Here is a 27,018-nt window from a genome sequence, read left to right as displayed (position 1 = left end):
GCCATCATATGTCCACAACCAGTTTTGCCTCAATTCACAGGGTTGGGTTCTCCTGGCCAATCACTTTGCTTTGTCCAGGAGATACAGAATCCCTGACAAAGCTCCCTTTCCTTCTCCATAGCCACAAACATGAAGACTCGGCCAAACCAAGCATAGATGTATATGGAAAGACCTTTTAAAGGAAGCTCTTTGGCTGGGAAGATTTCATCTCCATGCCCGGTTGGCCATTGTATGTCCACAAGCAGTTTTGCCCAGTTCACAGAGTTGGGTTCTCCTGTCCAATTACTTTCCCAGGAGATATGGAATATTGGACAAGGCTCCCTTCCTATCTCCATAGCCATCAGCATGAACACTTGGCCAATCTAAGCATAGATGTTTATGGAAAGACCTTCTGTATAGAAGATCTTTGGCTGGTCAGATTTCATGTCCATGTCCAGTCAGCCATTGTATATCCACAACCAGTTTTGCCTCAATGCACCTTGGTGTGACCTTCATGTTCATAAATAGATAAAAAGAGATGCACTTGCCAATCTCTGCCCACACATGGACAATTCACTCTGTGGAGAAAAAGCTGATATACTCCAGTCCAGAAAGTTTAGAGTGTCCCCTCGCCAATGCTCAGAACCAATATATATGGTGTGAGGTTGGGGTGTATAAGGGGAGTAACGTTCCTGCTCACAGCGCCATCACTAAACCACATTATTGCTAAAATGTTTCCAAAATATATAGAAAATAAGTGCACATACCCCATTATCCTTCTAGTAGGTCCAAGGCTGTGGGCTCCCGTCACCGTAGGAGCAGCTGCTGGAACACGTGCCAGTCTTTTCCGATCGTTTCTGAACAGGAATAAACTGGATCTGCGATACGGAACATTCCTCCTTTACATCCATCGAGTGATCTCAGCAAACCGGCCCCTATAGGAAATGGAGATATATTTGTAATCTCTCTCTGTAGCACTGACAACCCCACAATGTTTCAGATCAAGACTGAAAAACGCTCAGAAACGGACCCGTCCCCACAGTGTGGAGCAGCCCTGGGCGAGTATCTGTCATTAGTCCTGATTGATTATCATACTCTAGTTCTTATAGTTATTGATCTTTTCTAGGAGGGTGTGGAGAGGGATGATTTTGGTGTCACCATGGAGGGAGAGGGTGACATACAGAGATCTGCTCATTGATTGGGAGGAGGCATTAATTGGATTATTGATTAGTTCTAGACGGAAGACAAACGCTGTGGTTGGTTGATAAAATAACTTTTTTTTTCACATTTTCAGGTTCATAGAAAGCCCCGGCTTGTCTGCATTTTATTCCCGTCAGGCTGTCACAGTGCAGGCATCAGGCAGACGAGGATAAGATGGCATAAACCGCATGCTTGCAGGTTATGTGCAGCTTGCAGGTTATGTGCAGCTTGCAGGTTACAGTCGGTGCATGTCAGTAATGACAGAGATATACATTACAGTGCAGACGAGAACTCTGCTATTGTCTCAGCACCTGCTGGCTTCACGTCTCGCTCAGCCTCCCTCGTTATTAGAGGGAGGGGCGAGCCTGGTGTACAGAGCATTAGAGAACGGGAACCGTACAAAGACCGCCACAGTCCTCAGCAGCAGCAGCCACCGCTGACTCCCTTCTCTCTTAGCTACATCATGAGCCCCCGGGTCTCCCCCTGACCACCCACATCGCCTGCTACAACCACCCCAAGAGACACAAGGTGCCCTGAGCTATCCTGCCGTAGAGACTCCCGGACCTGCACCCTGCCCCCCCACCAAGCCTGTGCCCCCCCGCCAGCTGCACCCCCTCCCATGCGCTGGTGCAGATTGTTTCTCAGAGGTAGCAGTAAACCCAGGAAGTTTGTCCTGAGCCTTCTGCGTGAAGTCAACAGCCTTCTGCACACGCAGGTAAGTGCCCGGCTCTGGAAAGGGGGCGCTGTGATGATGACTTACCATATATAATGTGGAGATTTCTGTACATAGGAAAGGGCAGCCTGGGAGCCCGAAAATCAAAGCACTGAGCTGATAGTTATTACGGGGGGGGGGGGGGGGTTGTCAGCATGCTCAGAGATTTCAGGCTGGATTGTGGTTTGTACATTGGGATTACATGACTCCGGGATAAACAGATGCATCTATGAACACACAGCTGGTGACCTCTGACCTATCAAACGGTCAGGCATGGAGGATATGGGGGGGAGCACACTTCACATCCGGGGGGCAGATTTCCTATCCAGAGGGGTCACACTTCCCATGCGAGGGGCAGATTTCCTATCCAGAGGGGTCACACTTCCCATCTGGGGGAAGCAGATTTCCTATCCGGGGGGGGTCACACTTCCCATCTGGGGGGGGGGGCAGATTTCCTATCCAGGGGGGTGTCACACTTCCCATCCGGGGGGGGGGCAGATTTCCTATCCAGGGGGGTCACTCTCCCCAACCGGGGGGGGGGGGGGTGGGCAGATTTCCTATCCAGAGATGTCACACTTCCCATGCGAGGGGCAGATTTCCTATCCAGAGGGGTCACACTTCCCATCTGGGGGGAGCAGATTTCCTATCCAGGGGGGTCACACTCCCCATTCGGGGGGCAGATTTCCTATCCAGAGGGATCACACTTCCCATGCGAGGGGCAGATTTCCTATCCAGAGGGGTTACACTTCCCATCTGGGGGGCAGATTTCCTACCCAGAGAGGTTACACTTCCCATCCGGGGGGCAGTTTTCCTATTCAGAGGGGCCACACTTACCATCTGGGGGCAGATATCCTACCCAGAGGGGTTACACTTCCCATCCGGGGGGCAGTTTTCCTATTCAGAGGGGCCACACTTACCGTCTGGGGGCAGATTTCCTATCCAGAGAGGCCACAACTCTAATCCAGGGGGAGGGGGATGTCACACTTACCATCTGGCGGGGCAGATTTCCAATCCAGAGGGGTCACACTTTACAACTGGGGGGGGGAAGAGGGATGTCATACTTTCCATCTGGGGAGGTAGATTTCCTATCCAGAGGGGTCACACTTCCCATCCGTAGGGGGGGGGGGCGCACGGCTTATCAAGAGGGGCCAAACTTCCTATTAAGGGGTGCACACGTCCCATCAGATTTGCTATCTGGAGGGGTCACATTTACCATCCTGGGGGGCAGGGGTTGATTTCTTTTTCAGATGGATCACACTTATCTAGAAGGGTCACACTTCCCATTCAGGGGTGCACACTTCCCATCAGATTTGCTGTTCACAGGGGTCACACTTCCCATTCAGGGGTGCACACTTCCCATCAGATTTGCTGTTCACAGGGGTCACACTTCCCATTCAGGGGTGCACACTTCCCATCAGATTTGCTGTTCACAGGGGTCACACTTCCCATTCAGGGGTGCACACTTCCCATCAGATTTGCTGTTCACAGGGGTCACACTTCCCATTCAGGGGTGCACACTTCCCATCAGATTTGCTGTTCACAGGGGTCACACTTCCCTTTTAAGGGGATCATGTTTAATTTCAGAGTGGTCACACTTCCAATACAGGATGTTCTGATTTCCTATTTACACTTCTCATAAAGGGGGACAGAATGTCACATCAAGAGGAGTCACACTTTCTATCCGTAGGGGGTCACATTTCTCATTCAGGGGAAGATCGCACTTCTCATGCAGAGGGGCCACACTTCCCATCCAGGGGAGGCAGATTTCCTATACAGAGGAAGCACATTTCTTAGTCAGGGGGGACTACAGTGCTTCCATAAAGGGGTCATACTGCCCATCCACAGAGGTCACACTACCAATCCAGAGGAACACTTCCCATCCAGAGAACCACATTTTCTGGTGGGCCACAGGTCTCATCCAGAGGGCCCCCGTGTCTGGTTGAGGGGACACACATCCCACCCAGAGGCCCATATTTCACACAGCTTAGTAAATCGCTTTCATTCACCACTGGGGATTGGTAGTATCTGGTAGATGATGTCCTGCCAGGTACAGAATTAACCAGGAGTACAAAGTCCCACTGGTACCCACCTAGAACCTTCTCCCACCACCGGCATGTCTCGGCTGCTCTGATTCTGTAAAGGAAAGAACAGACAGAAATCATCACGGGAAGAACATGTGGCTAGGAAAGTTAGAGATATACAGGATCCTTCAGAGACGGTACACGGGGCGACATGACACATAATGAAGTCTGTAATGTCCGGAACTAAGTTCACCTTCAGGATCTTCAGTCATAGAACATGCTGGGAGTTGTAGTACTTCAGATCCTCGGATGAGGTTGTGTAGTAGATGGCCATCGTCTGTGATATTTGGGAGTTCCTCAATAGAACACTATGTAAGGAGAAGCAATTAATACTGTCCACAGTGAAGAGAGGATGGCTGTAGATCAATCAATAGGTGACTTTGTCCCCCCCCCCCCCCCGAATGATGCAGAACTTTATAGAACAATATAAATCTTCCAGCCTTGTAGACTGATTGTACTGGTCATACAGCCAAAGCAGGCAGCGGCCTAGGAGCGCACTCTTCAAGGGGGAGGATAAAGGAATCGCTTCCTTCATCTTCTGTTTTGGTAATTATTCGGTGAGATGATGCACAGAGCAAAGATAACATGCAAAGAGACCCCATGGGAGCCAATCACACCTCATTTTATAGGATTGGCCCCGGTTGGTAATCACAGCTGGTAATCGCTCTTCTCTGTGGGGGGTTCGTTCGGTGAGGAGCCTGGGTGGCAAACAGATTCTTATTTCTACCAGTTATGGGTGCCGACATCCCATGCTGAATATTCATCTCTATTTATGACTGGGGGGAGGGGGACAGAAGGAGGGAGAGAGAGAAGGAAAGAAAAAGAGAGAGAGAAGGGGGGAGAGGGAGAACGGAGAGAGAGAAGAGTGGAGAGGAAGAAGGTGGGGGGGGGGGGATGGAGGAGGGAGAGAAGGAAAGATGGGGGAGAGAAGGGGAGAGGGAGAGAAGGAGAGATGGGCACAGAGTGGGGGGGGGGAAAAGGAGGGGGGAAGAGAGTGAAAGAGAGAGGAGGGGGAGAAAGAGAGAAGAGAGCAAGAGGGGGAGAAAGGGAGAAGGGGGAGAGGGAGAAGGGTGAGAGAGAGAAGGGGGGAGAGGGAGAAGGGTGAGAGAGAGAAGGGGGGAGAGGGAGAAGGGGTAAGAGAGAGAAGGGGTGAGAGAGAGAAGGGGTGAGAGAGAAGGGGGGGAGAGAGGGAGGGAGAAGGGGGAAAGAGAAGGGGGAGAGAGAAGAGCGGTGAGGGAGAAGGTGGGGGGGAGACAGAGGAGGGAAGGAAGGAAAGATGGGGGAGAGAGAGAAGGGAAAGGGAAAATGGGGAGGAGAGATGGGAGAGAAGGGGGGAAGAAAAGGGGGGAGAAGGAGAGAAGGGAGAAGAAGGAGAGAAGGGAGAAGAAGGACAGAGGGGGGAAAGAAAAGTAGAGGAAGGGAGAGAGAAGGGGGAGGAAAGAGGGGGGAAGAGAGTGAAAGAGAGGGAGGAGGGAGTGAAAGAGAGAAGAGTGAGAGGAAGAAGGAGGGGATTGAGAGAAGGGAGGAGAGACAGAAGGGGGGAGAAAGAGAGAAGGGGGAGAGAGAAAAGAGAGAAGGGGGAGAGAGAAAAGAGAGAAGGGGGAGAGAGAGAAGGGGGAGAGAGAGAAGGGGGAGAGAGAGAAGAGAAAAGGGGGAGAGAGAGAAGAGAAAAGGGGGAGAGAGAGAAGAGAAAAGGGGGAGAGAGAGAAGAGAAAAAGGGGAGAGAGAGAAGAGAAAAGGGGGAGAGAGAGAAGAGAAAAGGGGGAGAGGGAAAATAGAAAAGGGGGAGAGGGAGAATAGAAAAGGGGGAGAGGGAGAATAGAAAAGGGGGAGAGGGAGAAGAGAAAGGGGGAGAGAGAGAAGAGAAAAGGGGGAGAGAGAGAAGAGAAAAGGGGGAGAGAGAGAAGAGAAAAGGGGGAGAGAGAGAAGAGAAAAGGGGGAGAGAGAGAAGAGAAAAGGGGGAGAGAGAGAAGGGGGAGAGAGAGAAGAGGGGAGAGAAAGAAGAGGGGAGAGAGAAGGGGGTGAGGAGGGGGGAGAAGGGGAGAGAGAGAAGGGGAAGAAGGAGGGAAGGGGAAGAAGGAGGGAGAGAGAAAGGAGGGAGAGAGAAAGGGGGAGAGAGAAGGAGAGATGAGAGTAGGGGGAGAGAGACAGAAAAAGGGGAGAGGGAGAAGGGGGGGGAGAGATGGAGGAGGGCGGGAAGGAAAGATGAGGGGGGAGAGAAGGGTGGAGAGAAGGAGAGAAAGGGGTGGGAGAAAGAAGGGGAGAGGGGGAAGAGAGTGAAGGAGAGAGAGGAGGGGGTGAAAGAGAGAGAGGAGGGGGTGAAAAAGAGAAGAGGAAGAGAGAGAGCAAGAGGGGGAAAAGGGAGAAGGGGTGCGAGAGAGAAGGGGGGAGAGAAAAAGGGGGAGAGAGAGAAGGGAGAGAGAAGGGGGAGAGAGAGAAGGGGGAGAGAGAGAAGGGAGAGAGAGGGGGGAGAGAGAAGGGGGAGAGGGAGAAGGAGGAGAGAGAAGAGTGGTGAGGGAGAAGGTGGGGGGGAGATGGAGGAGGGAGGGAAGGAAAGATGGGGGAGAGAGAGAAGGGGAAAGGGAAGCAGGGGGAGATGGAGAAGAGGAAAAAAGGAGAAGGGGGAAGAGAGAGGAGCGGAGAGTGAGAACGTGGGGGGAGAGAAGGTGGGGGGAGAGATATGGAAGAGGGAAGGAAGGAATGATTGGGGAGAGAGAGGGGGGAAGGAAAAGGGGGAAGAGAAAAGGAAGGTGGGAGAAAGGGGAGGGGGGGAAGAGAGACGGAGGAGAGAGAAGGGGAGAGAGGGGAGGGGGGGAGAGAAGGGAGGAAGGAGTGAAGGAAAGAGAGGAGGGGAAGAAAGAGAGAAGAGGAAAGGAGAGAGAATAGGAAGGGAGAGCGAGAGGGGGAAACGGGAGAAGGGGTTAGAGAGAAGGGGGGTAAGGGAAGATAGGAGGGGGGGGAAGGGGAGAGAGAGAAGTGAATAGAGAAGGAGGGGGTAGAAGGGGAAAGAGAGAGGGGGGGTAGAGAGAGGGAAGGAGAGAGAGAAAGAGAGAGGGGGGGAGGGAGAGGGAGAGAGAGAGAGAGAGGGGGGAGAGAGAGAGAGGGGGGGGAGAAGGGGAAAGAAGAGGGGGAGAGAAGGAGGGGGAGAGAGAGAAGGAGGGGGAGAGAGAGAAGGAGGGGGAGAGAGAGAAGGAGGGGGAGAAAAAGAGAAGGGGGGAGAGAAGGAAGGGAGTAAAGAGAAGGGGAGAGATAGAAGGAGGGGGGATAGCGATAGAAGGAGGGGGAGAGAGTGAAGGGGAGGAGAGAGAGGAGGGAAAGGGAGAGAAGGGGGAAGAGAAAGAAGGAGGGGGAGAGAAAAAAGGGGGAGAAGGAGAGAGAGAAGGAGGGAAAGGCAGAGGAGGGAAAGGCAGAGAAGGGGGAATTGAAAGAAAGGGAGAGATGAGGGGGGAGAGAAAAGGAGGGGGGAGAAAAGGAGGGGGGATAGAAGGAAGGGGGAGAGAAGGGGACATGGGGAGGGGGGTAAGATACAAGTGGGGAGTCTTCCTGTAGACTGTACATACATGACTGATGTCAGTGGGAAGATTATACCTGTACACACCAGTGATGGGGATGGGTGACACCACACAGGAGAGTATAGAGTATCATACATACTGAGCTCATACTGTAACCAATGTACTCCTGGCAGTGCTCCCTGGGATCATACTGTAACAATGTATTCCTGGCAGTGCTCCCTGGGCTCATACTGTAACTATGTATCCCTGGCAGTGCTCCCTGAGCTCATACTGTAACAATGTACTCCTGGCAGTGCTCCCTGGGCTCACGCTGTAACAATGTATCCCTGGCAGTGCTCCCTGGGCTCACGCTGTAACAATGTATCCCTGGCAGTGCTCCCTGGGCTCACGCTGTAACAATGTATCCCTGGCAGTGCTCCCTGGGCTCACGCTGTAACAATGTATTCCTGGCAGTGAGATCCCTGGGCTCACACTGTAACAATGTATCCCTGGCAGTGCTCCCTGGGCTCACACTGTAACAATGTATTCCTGGCAGTGCTCCCTGGGCTCACACTGTAACAATGCATTCCTGGCAGTGCTCCCTGGGCTCACACTGTAACAATGTATTCCTGGCAGTGCTCCCTGGGCTCACGCTGTAACAATGTATCCCTGGCAGTGCTCCCTGGGCTCACGCTGTAACAATGTATTCCTGGCAGTGTGCTCCCTGGGCTCACACTGTAACAATGTATTCCTGGCAGTGTGCTCCCTGGGCTCATACTGTAACAATGTATTCCTGGCAGTGTGCTCCCTGGGCTCACACTGTAACAATGTACTCCTGGCAGTGCTCCCTGGGCTCACACTGTAACAATGTATTCCTGGCAGTGCTCCCTGGGATCATACTGTAACAATGTACTCCTGGCAGTGCTCCCTGGGCTCACACTGTAACAATGTATTCCTGGCAGTGTGCTCCCTGGGCTCACACTGTAACAATGTACTCCTGGCAGTGCTCCCTGGGATCATACTGTAACAATGTACTCCTGGCAGTGCTCCCTGGGATCATACTGTAACAATGTACTCCTGGCAGTGCTCCCTGGGATCATACTGTAACTATGTACTCCTGGTAGTGCTCCCTGGGATCATACTGTAACTATGTACTCCTGGCAGTGCTCCCTGGGATCATACTGTAACAATGTACTCCTGGCAGTGCTCCCTGGGCTCATACTGTAACAATGTACTCCTGGCAGTGCTCCCTGGGATCATACTGTAACAATGTACTCCTGGCAGTGCTCCCTGGGATCATACTGTAACAATGTATTCCTGGCAGTGCTCCCTGGGATCATACTGTAACAATGTACTCCTGGCAGTGCTCCCTGGGATCATACTGTAACAATGTACTCCTGGCAGTGCTCCCTGGGATCATACTGTAGCAATGTACTCCTGGCAGTGCTCCCTGGGATCATACTGTAACAATGTACTCCTGGCAGTGCTCCCTGGGATCATACTGTAACAATGTACTCCTGGCAGTGCTCCCTGGGATCATACTGTAGCAATGTACTCCTGGCAGTGCTCCCTGGGATCATACTGTAACTATGTATCCCTGGCAGTGCTCCCTGGGATCATACTGTAACAATGTACTCCTGGCAGTGCTCCCTGGGATCATACTGTAACAATGTACTCCTGGCAGTGCTCCCTGGGATCATACTGTAACAATGTACTCCTGGCAGTGCTCCCTGGGCTCATACTGTAACAATGTACTCCTGGCAGTGCTCCCTGGGATCATACTGTAACAATGTACTCCTGGCAGTGCTCCCTGGGATCATACTGTAACAATGTACTCCTGGCAGTGCTCCCTGGGATCATACTGTAACAATGTATCCCTGGCAGTGCTCCCTGGGATCATACTGTAACAATGTACTCCTGGCAGTGCTCCCTGGGATCATACTGTAACAATGTACTCCTGGCAGTGCTCCCTGGGATCATATTGTAACAATGTACTCCTGGCAGTGCTCCCTGGGATCATACTGTAACAATGTACTCCTGGCAGTGCTCCCTGGGTTTTCCCCTCTCAGGTAGTATAGGGTCTAGTTGCCCCCGCCGGACCCCGGATTACTCATCTACATGGGGCCCTGGAAGAAGCCGGAGTTTGTGTCGCCCTCCAGGCTGACACTCTACAGTTGGGTTACAGTGATGAAGATTTCCAGTGACATGACACGGGGCGTCTTTGCTCCGCAGACGGTTAGCGGATGTGAAAAGACGATGTGTATTCAAGCGATTCCCAGCGACAATCATTCAGCTTCTTTGCTCCGTGAAGTAGAAGGAAGCCCATATGTTCCGGGCCGGGCCCAGGGAAGCCACTTTAATGACCAGGCCGCTACAGTGCCGATTAATATGTAATACGCCGGCACTTTCCAGTCCCGGTGGACAGGCGAGATGTGAGCGCTGAGTGCTGCGTTCAGGAAATTACTGCCGGACAGGTTTCGGGGGGGATTCATGCAGAAAATGTGGAGAGAAGAGATTGATGTCCTCATGGTGGCAGGATGGATTTATCTCATTTCATTGTTCTTCTCACCTTTACTTCTTCAACACCCTCCCCTCCCCCAGTCTGTCTGCCTCTCACTGAGACATCGCAGCTTTCTGCTTCTAACTTCATCAGCTGGAGAAGGTTGGAGCTCAATGTGTGAGAGGAAAGCAATTATATCCCCAATCTTCTCCTACAGAGGGGGGGGGGGGGGTCTGCTGTACAAACCACACACACAGGATAGGGACTAACCAAAGCTGAACTCAGAGAAACTCACACAGGCTCAGACCTCATATAGCCTGACGGGATCAAACCCCACACGGCCCGACAGGGGATCGGACCCCACACAGCCTGACGGGATCAAACCCCACACGGCCCGACAGGGGATCGGACCCCACACAGCCTGACGGGATCGGACCCCACACGGCCCGACAGGGGATCGGACCCCACACGGCCCCATAGGGGATAGGACCCCACACGGCCCCATAGGGGATAGGACCCCACACGGCCCGACAGGGGATCGGACCCCACACAGCCCCATAGGGGATCGGACCCCACACGGCCCGACAGGGGATCGGACCCCACACGGCCCGACAGGGGATCGGACCCCACACGGCCCGACAGGGGATCGGACCCCACACGGCCCGACAGGGGATCGGACCCCACACGGCCCGACAGGGGATCGGACCCCACACGGCCCGACAGGGGATCGGACCTCACACAGCCCCATAGGGGATCGGACCTCACACAGCCCCATAGGGGATCGGACCCCACACAGCCCCATAGGGGATCGGACCCCACACAGCCCCATAGGGGATCAGACCTCACACAGCCCCATAGGGGATCAGACCTCACACAGCCCCATAGGGGATCAGACCCCACACAGCCCCATAGGGGATCACACCTCATACAGCCCCATAGGGGATCACACCTCATACAGCCCCATAGGGGATCAGACCTCATACAGCCCCATAGGGGATCAGACCTCATTAAGCCCCATAGGGAATCAGACCTCATACAGCCCCATAGGGGATCAGACCCCACACAGCCCCATAGGGGATCAGACCTCATACATCCCCATAGGGGATCAGACCTCATACATCCCCATAGGGGATCAGACCTCATACAGCCCCATAGGGGATCAGACCTCATTAAGCCCCATAGGGAATCAGACCTCATACAGCCCCATAGGGGATCAGACCCCACACAGCCCCATAGGGGATCAGACCTCATACATCCCCATAGGGGATCAGACCTCACACTGCATTCTGAAAATCTTTCTAAAGCACAAATTTGGCTAGAATTTTCTAATGTGATATTGTAAGGCAGTGCAGGGAACCTTCACCTGTCCTATCCTGTGCTCTAGGCAGTGCAGGGAACCTTCACCTATCCTGTTCTCTAGGCAGTGCAGGGAACCTTCACCTATCCTGTCCTCTAGGCAGTGCAGGGAACCTTCACCTATCCTGTCCTCTAGGCAGTGCAGGGAACCTTCACCTATCCTGTTGTCTTTGTCCAAGCTCTTAAATCCCACCTCCGGTCACCTGTGTTTGTACAGCTTTGAACCCCTTTATAATCTGACATGTGCTGATGTTTCTCTAGGTTGTACACGGTGGGAATTGCTCACGCAGCCCTTCCTGTCTCCTGATTAGGAATATGTTCTGCTTTGGGATGCTCTCATTTCTTTGTGTGTAAATATTGTTACCTGCTGGTTTCCTGGCTTTTACCTCAAGCTGGCTTCCAGAGAACACAAGTCATTCTTCCATGTCCTGCACTGATGAGATCCAAGCCTGGCGCAGTCATCTGTAAAGGATAGGCTTGTGCATGGCTTAGAGGATCTTGTAGTACACACCCAGTGCTGGGTACACGGCGTGGGCAGCCACAGCTAGAACCCCCCACCATATCTACACCCCCCACCATATCTACATACCCCACCATATCTACATACCCCACCATATCTACACCCCCCACCATATCTACACCCCTCTATATCTACACCCCACCATATCTACACCCCCCACCATATCTACATACCCCACCATATCTACACCCCCCACCATATCTACACCCCGCCATATCTACATACCCCACCATATCTACATACCCCACCATATCTACACCCCTCTATATCTACACCCCACCATATCTACACCCCCCACCATATCTACATACCCCTCTATATCTACACCCCGCCATATCTACATACCCCTCTATATCTACACCCGCCATATCTACATACCCCTCTATATCTACACCCTGCCATATCTACATACCCCTCTATATCTACACCCCACCATATCTACATACCCCTCTATATCTACACCCCGCCATATCTACATACCCCTCTATATCTACACCCCACCATATCTACATACCCCTCTATATCTACACCCCACCATATCTACATACCCCCCACCATATCTATACACCCCTCTATATCTACACCCCACCATATCTACATACCCCCCACCATATCTACACACCCCCCACTATATCTACATACCCCCCCCCCACCATATCTACATACCCCCCTCTATATCTACAACCCTCCATATCTACACACCCTTCATATCTACACCCCTCCATATCTACACCCCCACCATATCTACATACCCCCCCCCTATATCTACACACCCCTCTATATCTACACCCCCACCATATCTACAAACCCCCCCCTATATCTACACACCCCTCTATATCTACATACCCCCCCCCTATATCTACACACCCCTCTATATCTACATACCCCCCCCCCTATATCTACACACCCCTCTATATCTACACCCCCACCATATCTACACACCCCTCTATATCTACACCCCCACCATAGCTACATACCCCCCCCCTATATCTACACACCCCTCTATATCTACACCCCCCACAATATCTACACACCCCTCCATGTCTACACACCCCTCCATATCTACATACCCCCCCATATCTACACACCCCTCTATATCTACACCCCCACCATATCTACAAACCCCCCCTATATCTACACACCCCTCTATATCTACACCCCCTACAATATCTACACACCCCTCCATGTCTACACACCCCTCCATATCTACACCCCCCTCCATATCTACACACCCCTCCATATCTACACTGCACTGCCACCATATCTACATACCCCCCTCCATATCTACACACCCCTCCATATCTACATACCCCCCTCCATATCTACACCCCCCCTCATATCTACACCCCCCCTCATATCTACACATTCCTCACCATATATACACCCCTCTCCACACCTACACCCCCCTCCATATCTATAACCCCCCCCCCCCATATCTACACCCCCACACAGAGGCTCACTTTTTGGGATTGGTATCTGTCTTCTGTCATCTATTTGATGAAACCATTTTGACAGAAGAATGAATGCTGTGACTGAAGCCCCACAACGGGTACAATGTGTCCGTGTTATAAGTCGGGGGGGGGGGGGGGGGTCTCTCATGGTCGGAGGAGGAGGTGTGGGGCACAATCTGTGCAGTTTTGCACTCTCCTGCTGGGTTTGGATGCAGCACAGATGGAGAGGTGTCGGTGACATCCGAAGGCCGGGACTATCACGAATCATCCGAAGTCATTATTCCTGGGAGGATGTAAAAGCTGCTTATAAAAGAAACACTTGAGATTGTGTTGAGATGGGTGACGTCCTGTTATTAGAGAGGATGTGCAGACAACTGGCTGTCCGCCAATGGAGGGCGAGTGAAGCTGCGACCCCTCTTCACATGACACAGGGTATGGGGGGGACCGCTGTGCGGATCAGTAAAAAGTCTATATTGCAAATCCTCACCTGCTCCTGTTCTGTAGATAAAGAGTAGATCATGATAGGCCTGCACTTGATTACATGTCATATTAGTCCCTATCCCAAGAGTCCCTATCACGAGACCATTCACTTCAACACCAAGCTTCCCATAGGATTATATGTGCGTTTAACATGATATATATATATTTATGTTATTTATCAGTGAACGCCTCCCTTGTGTATACATCCAAAAGGCTTGCTGCCGGGTGCCACCATCTTGGATGTGATGTCAGCAGACTCAGAGCTGTCAGTCAAGTGATACTCAATAGCATTCCCCTTCACTCCCAGCACCTACATACATGGATATGTAGAGGGATGAGTGGCTGAGGAGCTGGGCCAGCACAGACCGTAAATAATCATGCCCAGAAGAGTAGAGGTCTATGGCATGCAAGGAGGGAGGGGGCTGTGCTGGAAATTGACACTTCATGACAGGGGCGGACTGACAACTCATGGGGCCCCCGGGCAATAGGGGATCATGGGGCCCCCGTGTCCTTGCCCAAACTCAAAAAAGCCTATAAAAAAGGTACCAGGGGCATCTCATGGGGCCCCCTACTGACCCCGGGCCCCTCGAGCAGTGCCCGAGTTTCCAAATGGTCAGTCCGCCCCTGCTTCATGGAGTAGCTGGTGACCAGTCTCTTTAAACTAAAATAAATAGATTCAGTAGCACTTAATTCTAAGTCCATCTGCACTTACAGCCTTCTCCTAGTCCCCCTGCAGAGTCCCACAAAGTACCTGCTTATCCCGCCAGCAAAGTCCACCTAATGCAGCTTCCTGTGATGGGGTGACAACAATGCTGCGTTGCTCCTGAACTCAGAGCAGGGTTGTCCCTCTCATACACGGCGTGCCTGCCTGATCGGGATGAGAAGATCCTACATGGGGTATGGCTATCAGCATGATCAGTGCTGAATCACAAACAGGCAGCATGTCAATCAGCAGCTGGCCACACCCTGCCCCGCCCACTGCTTCCTGGATTGACAGCACTGCCTCTGTTGGTGATCTTCTCCAGCTATGAGCTGCAGTGTCTGGGAGGGGAAGTGTGTGAGATAGGAATGGAGGACTTGGCTCTGTCAGGGAAGGTAAAGGATGTCTGCTTGATGGGGCTTGTGCATCACATAGCAACTGGATTTTGGACTCGTTTAGGCCGTCATATAGCAGCCTTTAGTTGTAATTACAGTTCGATGTAGGAGGCGCTATACCATGATCACATGACTGTCCCCCAATACTGTAGTACGAGTCGTTGCACCCCTGCATTCATCCGGATGTGAAGGACCCTATGATGATCAAACTGCCTGCAAATGGACCGCGGTGCGATTACAGGAGCGCAGGCATGAGGATTTTGGTGAAATACGGTCTACAAACTATGCGCTGTCGCCACGGATACAAGGAAGAGGGTTGTATTTATGATTATTTTTGGAATTTAGAAAATCCCAGCAGCAGTTGATTGATACAATGAGGTGATTTTTACCATTTAGATGGCAAGTGGGGCGTGCAAAAAGATACTGTATGTGTGTCTTATTGTTTAAATGAAAAGGGACCTTTGCTCACCGGCCACACCGCTGCGACTTAAAATCACGCAATTTGTGTGCAATTTCAGGGCAATATCTGAAGAGTTTATTGCGATTTGTGAAGATTTTCCACGATTTCTTGCAATTTGCAGTGTAATTTCCATTGTATTCTATGTATGTGAAATCGCAACAAAACTGCAGGAAAAGTCACGCAGGAACTACTTTAGAAATCGCCCCGCAGCAAATCGCACAGGTTAAGAAACAGACATTCATTAAATGCGATTTCAGGTGCGTTTTCAACTCGCAAATCACACCGGTATGACCGGTCACTCGTGGAAACTCGAGAGACAATCATAGAGTTTGTACATCCAGTACTTTACAGGTGGGCAGCTGCTATGGGCACCACAGACAGTCTAGGGCAACCCAGTACATGGGGGAAGTCTAGGGCAACCCAGTACATGAGGGAGGTCTAGGGCAACCAATTACATGGGGGAGGTCTAGGGTAACCCAGTACATGGGGGAGGTCTAGGGCAACCCAGTACATGGGGGAGGTCAAGGGCAACCAATTACATGGGGGAGGTCTAGAGCAACCCAGTACATGGGGGAGGTCTAGGGCAACCCAGTACATGAGGGAGGTCTAGGGTAACCCAGTACATGGGGGAGGTCTAGGGCAACCCAGTACATGGGGGAGGTCTAGGGCAACCCAGTACATGGGGGAGGTCAAGGGCAACCCAGTACATGGGGGAGGTCAAGGGCAACCCAATACATGGGGGAGGTCTAGGGCAACCCAGAACATGGGGGAGGTGTAGGGCAACCCAGTACATGGGGGAGGTGTAGGGCAACCCAGTACATGGGGGAGGTCTAGGGCAACCCAGAACATGGGGGAGGTTTAGGGCAACCCAGTACATGGGGGAGGTCTAGGGCAACCCAGTACATGGGGGAGGTCTAGGGCAGTCCAGTACATGGGGGAGGTTTAGGGCAACCCAGAACATGGAGGAGGTCTAGGGCAACCCAGTACATGGGGGAGGTCTAGGGCAACCCAGTACATGGGGGAGGTCTAGGGCAACCCAGTACATGGGGGAGGTCTAGGGCAACCCAGTACATGGGGGAGGTCTAGGGCAGTCCAGTACATGGGGGAGGTCTAGGGCAGTCCAGTACATGGGGGAGGTCTAGGGCAGTCCAGTACATGGGGGAGGTCTAGGGCAGTCCAGTACATGGGGGAGGTCTAGGGCAGTCCAGTACATGGGGGAGGTCTAGGGCAGTCCAGTACATGGGAGAGGTCTAGGGCAGTCCAGTACATGGGGGAGGTCTAGGGCAGTCCAGTACATGGGGGAGGTCTAGGGCAGTCCAGTACATGGGGGAGGTCTAGGGCAGTCCAGTACATGGGGGAGGTCTAGGGCAGTCCAGTACATGGGGGAGGTCTAGGGCAGTCCAGTACATGGGGGAGGTCTAGGGCAGTCCAGTACATGGGGGAGGTCTAGGGCAGTCCAGTACATGGAGGAGGTCTAGGGCAGTCCAGTACATGGGGGAGGTTGTTGTTTATTATCAGGCCGTCTTCCAGTTCTCGTAGGCATAACAAGCAGTAGGTGTTCAGGGCGGTGTTGGCTGAGGGGTTGCAGTGACTAATTTTGGGAGGTATTACTCACAGCTGCCTGGGGCTGAAGAGACTGAAAAGCCTCCTGAAAGCAGAACAAATGACTCTTCATATTCCACACCACCGACAAGAGGGCAATGTGTGGCAATGGATCCGCGTTCACCTGAGAAGAAGGCAATGTGTGCCAACGGGGCCACACTCACCTGGGAAGAAGTTAACATGTGCCATTGGGGCCGAGTTCGCCTGAGAAGTAAGCAATGTGTTCCAACAGGGTCGCGTTCGCCTGAGAAGTAGACAATGTGTGCCAACAGGGCCACGTTCACCTGAGAAGTAGGCAATGTGTGCCAACAGGGCCGCGTTCACCTGAGAAGTAGGAAATGTGTGCCAACAGGGCCGCGTTCACCTGAGAAGTAGGCAATGTGTGCCAACAGGGCCGCGTTCACCTGAGAAGTAGGCAATGTGTGCCAACAGGGCCACGTTCACCTGAGAAGTAGGCAATGTGTGCCAACAGGGCCACGTTCACCTGAGAAGTAGGCAATGTGTGCCAACAGGGCCACGTTCACCTGAGAAGTAGGCAATGTGTGCCAACAGGGCCGCGTTCACCTGAGAAGTAGGTAATGTGTGCCAACAGTGCCGCGTTCACCTGAGAAGTAGGCAATGAGTGCCAACAGGGCCACGTTCACCTGAGAAGTAGGCAATGTGTGCCAACAGGGCCACGTTCACCTGAGAAGTAGGCAATGTGTGCCAACAGGGCCGCGTTCACCTGAGAAGTAGGCAATGTGTGCCAACAGGGCCACGTTCACCTGAGAAGTAGGTAATGTGTGCCAACAGGGCCGCGTTCACCTGAAAAGTAGGCAATGTGTGCCAACAGGGCCGCGTTCACCTGAAAAGTAAACAATGTGTGCCAACAGGGCCGCGTTCACCTAAGAAGTAGGCAACGTGTGCCAACAAGGCCACGTTCACCTGAGAAGTAGGCAATATGTGCCAACAGAGCCGAGTTCACCTGAGAAGTAGGCAATGTGTGTCAACAGGGCCGTGTTTACCTGAGAAGTAGGCAATGTGTGCCAACAGGGCCACGTTCACCTGACAAGTAGGCAATAAGTGCCAACAGGTCTGCATTTCCCTGAGAAGAAGGCAATGTGTGCAAACAGGGCTGCGTTCACCTGAGAAGTAGGCAATGTGTGCAAACAGGGCTGCGTTCACCTGAGAAGTAGGCAATGTGTGCCAACAGGACTGCATTTACCTGAGAAGAAGACAATGTGTGCAAACAGGGCCACATTCACCTGAGAAGCAGTTAACATGTGCCAACAGGGCCATGTTCACTTGAGAAGAAGGCAATGTGTGCAAACAGGGCTGAGTTCACCTGAGAAGGCGGCAATGTGTGGCAATAGGGCTGTGTTCACCTAAGAAGAAGGCAACGTGTGCCAACGGGGCCACTTTCACCTGAGAAGAAGGCAACGTGTGCCAATGGGGCCATTTTCACCTGTGAAGAAGGCAACGTGTGCCAATGGGGCCATTTTCACCTGAGAGAAGGCAATGTGTGCCAACGGGGCTGCGTTCACCTGAGAAGAGGGCAATGAGTACCAACGGGGCTGTGTTCACCTGAGAAGAGGGCAATGAGTACCAACGGGGCTATGTTCACCTGAGAAGAGGGTAATGTGTGCCAACAGGGCTGTGTGTTCACCTGAGAAGAAGGTAATGTGTGCCAACAGGGCTGTGTGTTCATCTGAGAAGAGGGTAATGTGTGCCAACAGGGCTGTGTGTTCATCTGAGAAGAGGGTAATGTGTGCCAACAGGGCTGTGTGTTCACCTGAGAAGAGGGCAATGTGTGCCAATGGGCCTGTGTTCACCTGAGATAAGGACAATGTGTGCCAACGGGGCTGTGTTCACCTGAGATAAGGACAATGTGTGCCAACGGGCTGTGTTCACCTGAGAAGAGGGTAATGTGTGCCAACAGGGCTGTGTTCACCTGAGAAGAGGGCAATGTGTGCCAATGGGCCTGTGTTCACCTGAGAAGAGGGTAATGTGTGCCAACAGGGCTGTGTTCACCTGAGGTAACCCCTCATGGGGCCATTATGCATGAGTCATTCCCATGACCATGGCAAAATCTTATTTCTATTGTCACTTTTTTTTACTCTGAAAAGTGACTCAACAAGTGACCAATGATCCCTGGGGGAGGATAGCAATCCTAGGAGGGAGGGAGGAGGGTAGCTGGTAATCCTAGGGGGAAGAAGGGAATCCTGGGAGGGGGGATGGTGGTCCTGAAGGGAAGGGGGGGGGAGAAAACAGCAATCCTGAGGATCTTGTGAGGGAAGACTGTGATCCTGGGGAAAAGATGTGGAGGAAGGGGGGGGGGACAATGATCCTGGGGGAATGGCAGAAATCCTGGTGGGGAGGAAGGCAGTGATCCTGAGGGGCTTGGGGTTGGGGGGACAGCAGCAGTCTTGGGAGGGAGGTCAGTGATCCCTGGGTCAAAGAAGATGATCCTGGAAGGGTAGAAATCAATTCTGGAAAGGACAGTGAACCTGGGAAGAAAGGCGGTGATCCAATCCTGGGAGAGAGTATGGTAATCCTGGAGAAAGGGGGGAGGACAATCCTGGAGGAAAACGGTGATCCTGGGGGAGGACGGCGATCTAAGGGTATGATTAAAATAAAGTGCCGTAATGTGATACTACTAAAATATATACAATAGCAAATCAATATTAGCACGTACCATGTATAGTACATGTATTATAAAACCTTGTGTAATCAATAAGTGAAGTCCAAAGGTAAAGCCATCAGTCCTTACTAATGTCGGATAATCCTTCTTTCATCTATGGGGATCCTCCACTTCAACACGATGTGCTCATAAACACCCTCATGTGTGCTTCCTCCACCAACATACATATATATACTCTCACCTCCTGTATATGACCCGTTACTTTAGGTCAAATAGCACTTTTCCCCCATTGACCTGGGTAGGTGTAGCCTCCTGCACTCTCCAGCGTCCAATCCCGGGAGTACTTTCACCCATATCCATCCTCTTGAACCATACATGATATATCTTACACCGCTTGAAGCCCTGGATTCTTAGCAGAACCATTCCGGACCTACAAGTATGCACCAAGAGCACATACGTGACCATCCACCTTACAGACACAAGGATCTGATGATTGTTGGGGGGAAAAGACAACGATCCTAGGAAGAAGGCCAGTAATCCTGGGAAAATGCCCAATGATTCTAAGGGGAGGCAATCCTGATGACAGACCTGGGGGGAATTCAGAGATACCAGCAATTCTGGAGGTGAAACAACAACCCTGGGAGGGAACACAACAGTCCCGAGGAAAAGATGGCAATCATGGGGGTGAGGGAACATCTGGGAGGAAGGATGACAATTCTGGGAAAGAGGATGGTGATCCTTGGGGGAAGGAGGGCAATCCTGGGTGGAAAACAACAATCCAAGGAGTGCAGATGGATCATGGGAGGGGGGAAAGGAATCAGGTGGGGGGAGGGAGGGGCAGATCTAGTCATTTTGGGAGAACGGATAGTGATTCTTGGCAGGAGGAATATAACCCTGGAAGAAGGGAGCAGTATGGTTTATCCAGGGAGGAAGGACATCTGTCCTGGAGGGGGACAGAGATTCTGCGGGGAAGGGGGCAGTATGGTTGATCTAGGGAGGAAGGACAGCTGTCCCGAGGGAGCAGAGATCCTTGGGGGTAGATGGATGCTGGGGGGAAGGGGCAGTATGGTGATCCCAGGAGGAAGAACAGCTGTCCTGCGGGAGGGCAGAGATCTTTGAGAGGGGGGGGGGGGAGGGCATTATGCTGATCCAGGGAATAAGGACAGCCATCCTGGGGAAAGACAGAGATTGGGGGGGGGGGATGATCCTGGGAAAAAGGACAGCTATCCTAGGGGAAGACAGATATCTTGGGGGGGGGGGGTGTTAGAAAGCAGTATGATAATCCTTGGAGGAAGGACAGCTATCCTGGGGGAGGAAAGAGATCCTGAGGGGTAGATGGATCCTGGGGAAAGGGGGGGGGGAGGGGTCAGTATGGTGATCCTGGGAGGAAGGACATCTGTCCTAGTGGGGGACAGAGATTCTGCGGGGAAGGGGGCAGTATGGTTGATCCAGGGAGGAAGGACAGCTGTCCCGAGGGAGCAGAGATCCTGGGGGGTAGATGGATCCTGGGGGGAAGGGGGCAGTATGGTGATCCCAGGAGGAAGAACAGCTGTCCTGCGGGAGGGCAGAGATCTTTGGGAGGGGGGGGCATTATGGTGATCCAGGGAATAAGGACAGCCATCCTGGGGAAAGACAGAGATTGTGGGGGGGGGGGATGATCCTGGGAAGAAGGACAGCAATCCTAGGGGAAGACAGATATCTTGGGGGGGGGGGGTGTTAGAAAGCAGTATGATAATCCTTGGAGGAAGGACAGCTATCCTGGGGGAGGAAAGAGATCCTGAGGGGTAGACGGATCCCAGGGAAAGGGGGGGGGGGAAGGGGCCAGTATGGTGATCCTGGGAGGAAGGACAGCTATCCTGGGGAAGGACACGGATCCTGAGGGGTAGATGGATCCTGGGGGGGGGAGGGCAGTATGGTGATCCTGGGAGGAAAGACAGCTATCCTGGGGGAGGACACGGATCCTGAGGGGAAGATGGATCCTGGGGGGAAGTGGGGAGTATGCTGATCCTGAGAGGAGGGACAGCTATCCTGTGGGAGGTCAGAGATCCTGGAGTGATAAATGGATCCTGAAGGGGGGAAGAGGGCAGTACAGTGATCCTGGGAGGAAGGAAAGCAGACCGGGGGGAGGACAGAGATCTTGGGGGGGGGGGAGACAGATCTTGGGGTGCAGTGCAGTGATCCTGGCAGTTAGGACAGCTATCCTCAAGGAAGACAGACATTTATTTCTTTTGGGGGGGGGGCAGTATGGTGACCCTGGGAGGATGAATGGGGGATTGTGAGGGGAAGATGAATCCTGGAAGGAAGGACGGCAATCCTTGATGGTTGGTTTGGGGGCGAGGGGGGGAGGGATGAGCAGATCTGCTCAGCAATCATGGAGATGTCTGTCCGCTTCCACCGCCTCCCTCAGCAGTCACAGCCCTGTCCCGCTTTTCATTCATCTCATCTGGTGCCATCGGAGGGATTTACATCATAATGAAACCTCATCCTGTCTGCAGATTGATGAATTCTCCTTGTGTGATCCGTCTATTGCCACAGAACGGTCTGTGGCAGGGACAGAAAACATTGGTATTTCAGTTTGGGGTGGAGATTAGTCCAGGTGTGCGATCTCTGCAGATCCACCTGCCTGATTTTTCCTTTTTTCACAGTTTAGAGAATTCAGCAGAAGGAGTGAGACTCTGTGGGGGTTCTGGAAGGGGCATCCTGCGTTATATGACAAAGTAGGGGGGTGAATGAGCCTGTCAGGGGGTTGTGGGACGGACATATAATGACATATTTCAGGTACTTATACTAGCAGGTTTTTATCATAGATTTTTATCTATTTCCAATGACTTTTTAATATTTTGTGTTGCTTTCTAGATATTATGCACTTATAAATTATGAATGATTTAGGTTGAAGTAGACCTGTCATGAAGGGAGGTGCTAGGGTTGGTATGCAGACTGAGATAAAGCATGAATCCCAGTGTGGATCTGTGCTGGGATTGCCCAGTGAATGGCATTGGAAAATCAGCCACCTTCAGATATAAATCTCTGAATGAATGCAGTGTTACATTGTGACAATAACTGGTCCACTGACAGACTTGGCAGAAACACGATATCTAATCTGTGAGCTTGCTCCGAGTCCGAGCGCTCATGTAATTGGAACATCTGCGTATTTCCTGGCCAGACTTGGGAACAGCGGGAACGAAAGCCCCCGCGCTCCATGACATCAGAAATGGATGGTTTTGGCATTGTGTTGCGCTCTTCACTGTTCTCAGATTGTTCCGGAAATTCTTATATTTACTCCTCATGTGTCGGTATAATCCGGACAAAGACATTCCGCAGACTGCGGCTTTAATTGAAATATATTTTATCTGTGGTGGTGACAACCATTGGCAGCGGCTCAGCTGGATCCCAGGCCAAGAACCGCAATCACAGCTCCACCCTCAGCGCTCTTGTGGCTGACACCACTTGACTTTCACATGGAAGAGGCTCTAGAAAGCGCTTTGCTCATCCTGACCAGAAGCCAATCACTGGCCAATTCAGAGCAGATTACTGAAGAGGGCTCTTCACAGCGCCAATTTACTACAAGGATGGTGATAATTGACACCTGCAGGACCCGTGATAGGGAGAGAACAGTGCTGGGGTCACGGCGAGACGTCACCTGAACATCCACGCCAAATTACTGGAGGCAAAGAGTCAAGTCACATCCATTGCCACCAATCTGACCAGCATAGTGAATGGTGGAGCCAAACTTGACTTTTCCAGGAAAATTCAAAATTTGCATATACATTCCGATGTAATATACACTTTATAGTATGTAATTCCTCCTACCAATGACTGGGTTCAGGTGTTCCCAGTGAAGGGTCCTGGTAATAGCTCCATGAAGACATGGTTTGACCAGATTGGTGTGGAGGAACTCAAGTATCCTGCACAGAGCCCTCACCTTAACCCTACTGAACACCACTGAAATGAATTAGAATGCCAATTGTGAGCCAAGCCTTTTTTTTTTTTTGGTGCCCAACGTGGGGCTCGCCATGTGATCCAGGTCTTCTAATCCAACATCAGTACCTGACCTGACAAATGGGCATAAATTCACACAAACAACCTCCAGAATCTTGTGGGAAGTCTTCCAAGAGGAGTGGAAGCTGTTAAAGCTGCAAAGTGGGGCACCTCTGTATTAACTGCCATGGGGAGGGGAGCAAATCCATATTAATGGCCATGCGGGTAGGGGAGCAAGTCTGTGTAATGCCCACGGGTAGAGGCAAATCCATATTAATGGACATGCGAGTAGGGAAGCAACTCTGTGTAATGGCCATGGATGGAGGCAAATCCATATTAATGGCCATGCGGGTAGGGGAGCAATTCTGTGTAATGGCCACAAGTGGAGGCAAATCCATATTAATGGCCATGCGGGTAGGGGAGCAACTCTGTGTAATGGCCACAGGTGGAGAAAAATCCATATTAATGGCCATGCGGGTAGGGAAGTAACTCTGTGTATTGGCCACGGGTGGAGGCAAATCCATATTAATAGCCATGTGGGTAGGGGAGCAACTCTGTGTAATGGCCACGGGTGGAGGCAAATCCATTTTAATGGCTATGTGGGTAGGGAAGCAACTCTGTGTAATGGCCACGGGTGGAGGCAAATCCATATTAATGGCCATGCGGGTAGGGAAGCAACTCTGTGTAATGGCCATGGATGGAGGCAAATCCATATTAATGGCCATGCGGGTAGGGAAGCAACTCTGTGTAATGGCCATGGATGGAGGCAAATCCATATTAATGGCCATGCGGGTAGGGAAGCAACTCTGTGTAATGGCCACGGATGGAGGCAAATCCATATTAATGGCCATGCGGGTAGGGGAGCAATTCTGTGTAATGGCCACAAGTGGAGGCAAATCCATATTAATGGCCAGGCGGGTAGGGGAGCAACTCTGTGTAATGGCCACAGGTGGAGAAAAATCCATATTAATGGCCATGCGGGTAGGGAAGTAACTCTGTGTATTGGCCACGGGTGGAGGCAAATCCACATTAATGGCCATGCGAGTAGGGAAGCAACTCTGTGTAATGGCCATGGATGGAGGCAAATCCATATTAATGGCCATGCGGGTAGGGGAGCAATTCTGTGTAATGGCCACAAGTGGAGGCAAATCCATATTAATGGCCAGGCGGGTAGGGGAGCAACTCTGTGTAATGGCCACAGGTGGAGAAAAATCCATATTAATGGCCATGCGGGTAGGGAAGTAACTCTGTGTATTGGCCACGGGTGGAGGCAAATCCATATTAATAGCCATGTGGGTAGGGGAGCAACTCTGTGTAATGGCCACGGGTGGAGGCAAATCCATTTTAATGGCTATGTGGGTAGGGAAGCAACTCTGTGTAATGGCCACGGGTGGAGGCAAATCCATATTAATGGCCATGCGGGTAGGGAAGCAACTCTGTGTAATGGCCATGGATGGAGGCAAATCCATATTAATGGCCATGCGGGTAGGGAAGCAACTCTGTGTAATGGCCATGGATGGAGGCAAATCCATATTAATGGCCATGCGGGTAGGGAAGCAACTCTGTGTAATGGCCACGGATGGAGGCAAATCCATATTAATGGCCATGCGGGTAGGGGAGCAATTCTGTGTAATGGCCACAAGTGGAGGCAAATCCATATTAATGGCCAGGCGGGTAGGGGAGCAACTCTGTGTAATGGCCACAGGTGGAGAAAAATCCATATTAATGGCCATGCGGGTAGGGAAGTAACTCTGTGTATTGGCCACGGGTGGAGGCAAATCCATATTAATAGCCATGTGGGTAGGGGAGCAACTCTGTGTAATGGCCACGGGTGAAGGCAAATCCATTTTAATGGCTATGTGGGTAGGGAAGCAACTCTGTGTAATGGCCACGGGTGGAGGCAAATCCATATTAATGGCCATGCGGGTAGGGAAGCAACTCTGTGTAATGGCCATGGATGGAGGCAAATCCATATTAATGGCCATGCGGGTAGGGAAGCAACTCTGTGTAATGGCCACGGATGGAGGCAAATCCATATTAATGGCCATGCGGATAGGGGAGCAATTCTGTGTAATGGCCACAAGTGGAGGCAAATCCATATTAATGGCCAGGCGGGTAGGGGAGCAACTCTGTGTAATGGCCACAGGTGGAGAAAAATCCATATTAATGGCCATGCGGGTAGGGAAGTAACTCTGTGTATTGGCCACGGGTGGAGGCAAATCCATATTAATAGCCATGTGGGTAGGGGAGCAACTCTGTGTAATGGCCACGGGTGGAGGCAAATCCATTTTAATGGCTATGTGGGTAGGGAAGCAACTCTGTGTAATGGCCACGGGTGGAGGCAAATTCATATTAATGGCCATGGGGGTAGGGAAGCAACTCTGTATATTGGCCACGGGTGGAGGCAAATCCATTTTAATGGCCATGTGGGTAGGGAAGCAACTCTGTGTATTGGCCACGGGTGGTGGCAAATCCATATTAATGGCCATGCGGGTAGGGGAGCAACTCTGTGTATTGGCTACTGGTGGAGGCAAATCCATATTAATGACCATGAAGAGGGATGACAACTCCATATTACCATGAAGGGGGGGAGGGGAGAGGCGACTCTATTTTAATGGCTATAGTTTTGGAATGGAGGGTACACAAACTTTTGGCCATAGTGTGTATCTTTAGGTCTACTGGTTATATTTGACACGCAGCTTATCAGGGGGTCACCTTCTCTTATGTATAAACTGTAACCTGAATGGCCAGGTGAGGGTCAGGACAAGGGCTGGGCAAGAGGGACAGTTGTCCTGGGTGCAGCATTAGGGGACTGCCCCCTCACTACACATATGCTCAAAGTCAGTGGATGGCAAACAGCAGTCTCCAATAAAAGTAACAGTAAAATGTTACAGGTTATATTGTAGCGATTGGGTTTCCATCCACATTAAAGGGAGAACCATGGATGACATTAATGAGGAGATTTGTTTGATGGAAGACGTCTGTACCGAGGCAGGTGGAACATTCACCGAGACGGAGGGATCGATGCTGAGATAATGTAGTGTTTGGGTGAATGGTGACTCAGTCGTTTCTTCTGATGTTCGGTCCGGTTGGCGTTGGATAGGAGAAGGGGGATTGCGCTCGGCAGGGTATCTCCTCTCCATGTATTGAGCACAGAGCACATGAAAGGGAAGAACTTCCCCGATCGGTGAAGATTTACCATCCAATATCCGATTCTCCAGGAGAAGATAATCCTGTCTTCTGGTAGAGCGGAGCAGAATCAATGTCTATTGTGGCGGCACAAAGGATGGAGGAAGATTCTACAAAGGACAAATTGGGGTAATTATTCCCATGTGCCTGGAGATTTCACACCATCCGCCACGTATCACACAATCCGCGCCGATTTGTAGGAAAAATGTCTTTTCTGAGTGTTCATTTCTATCACATTGACTGAGGTTGTCCCTTAGTCGCATACTGCATCACTTTAGAATGCATCCCGTTAGTCTTGCACAGG

At 51.7% G+C, this 27,018-nt stretch overlaps 1 protein-coding gene across 1 annotated transcript in view; it reads left to right on the top strand.

The window, feature by feature from the left end:
- Window positions 1–1,546: 1,546 nt before the first annotated feature.
- CACNG5 (calcium voltage-gated channel auxiliary subunit gamma 5) overlaps window positions 1,547–27,018 on the top strand; it is a 71,730-nt gene continuing 46,258 nt past the window's right edge. Inside the window, exon 1 of the mRNA XM_089661470.1 lies at window positions 1,547–1,894. Within this exon, the coding sequence (XP_089517596.1) occupies window positions 1,799–1,894 (96 nt within the window). The 5' untranslated portion in view covers window positions 1,547–1,798. The remainder of the gene's footprint in view (window positions 1,895–27,018) is intronic.

This window comes from Staurois parvus, unplaced genomic scaffold (assembly GCF_062004578.1).
Source record: "Staurois parvus isolate SC_StPar_1 unplaced genomic scaffold, SC_StPar_1.0 ptg001344l, whole genome shotgun sequence".
NCBI lineage: Eukaryota > Metazoa > Chordata > Amphibia > Anura > Ranidae > Staurois > Staurois parvus.
This window is presented reverse-complemented; position numbering and strand designations above follow the sequence as displayed.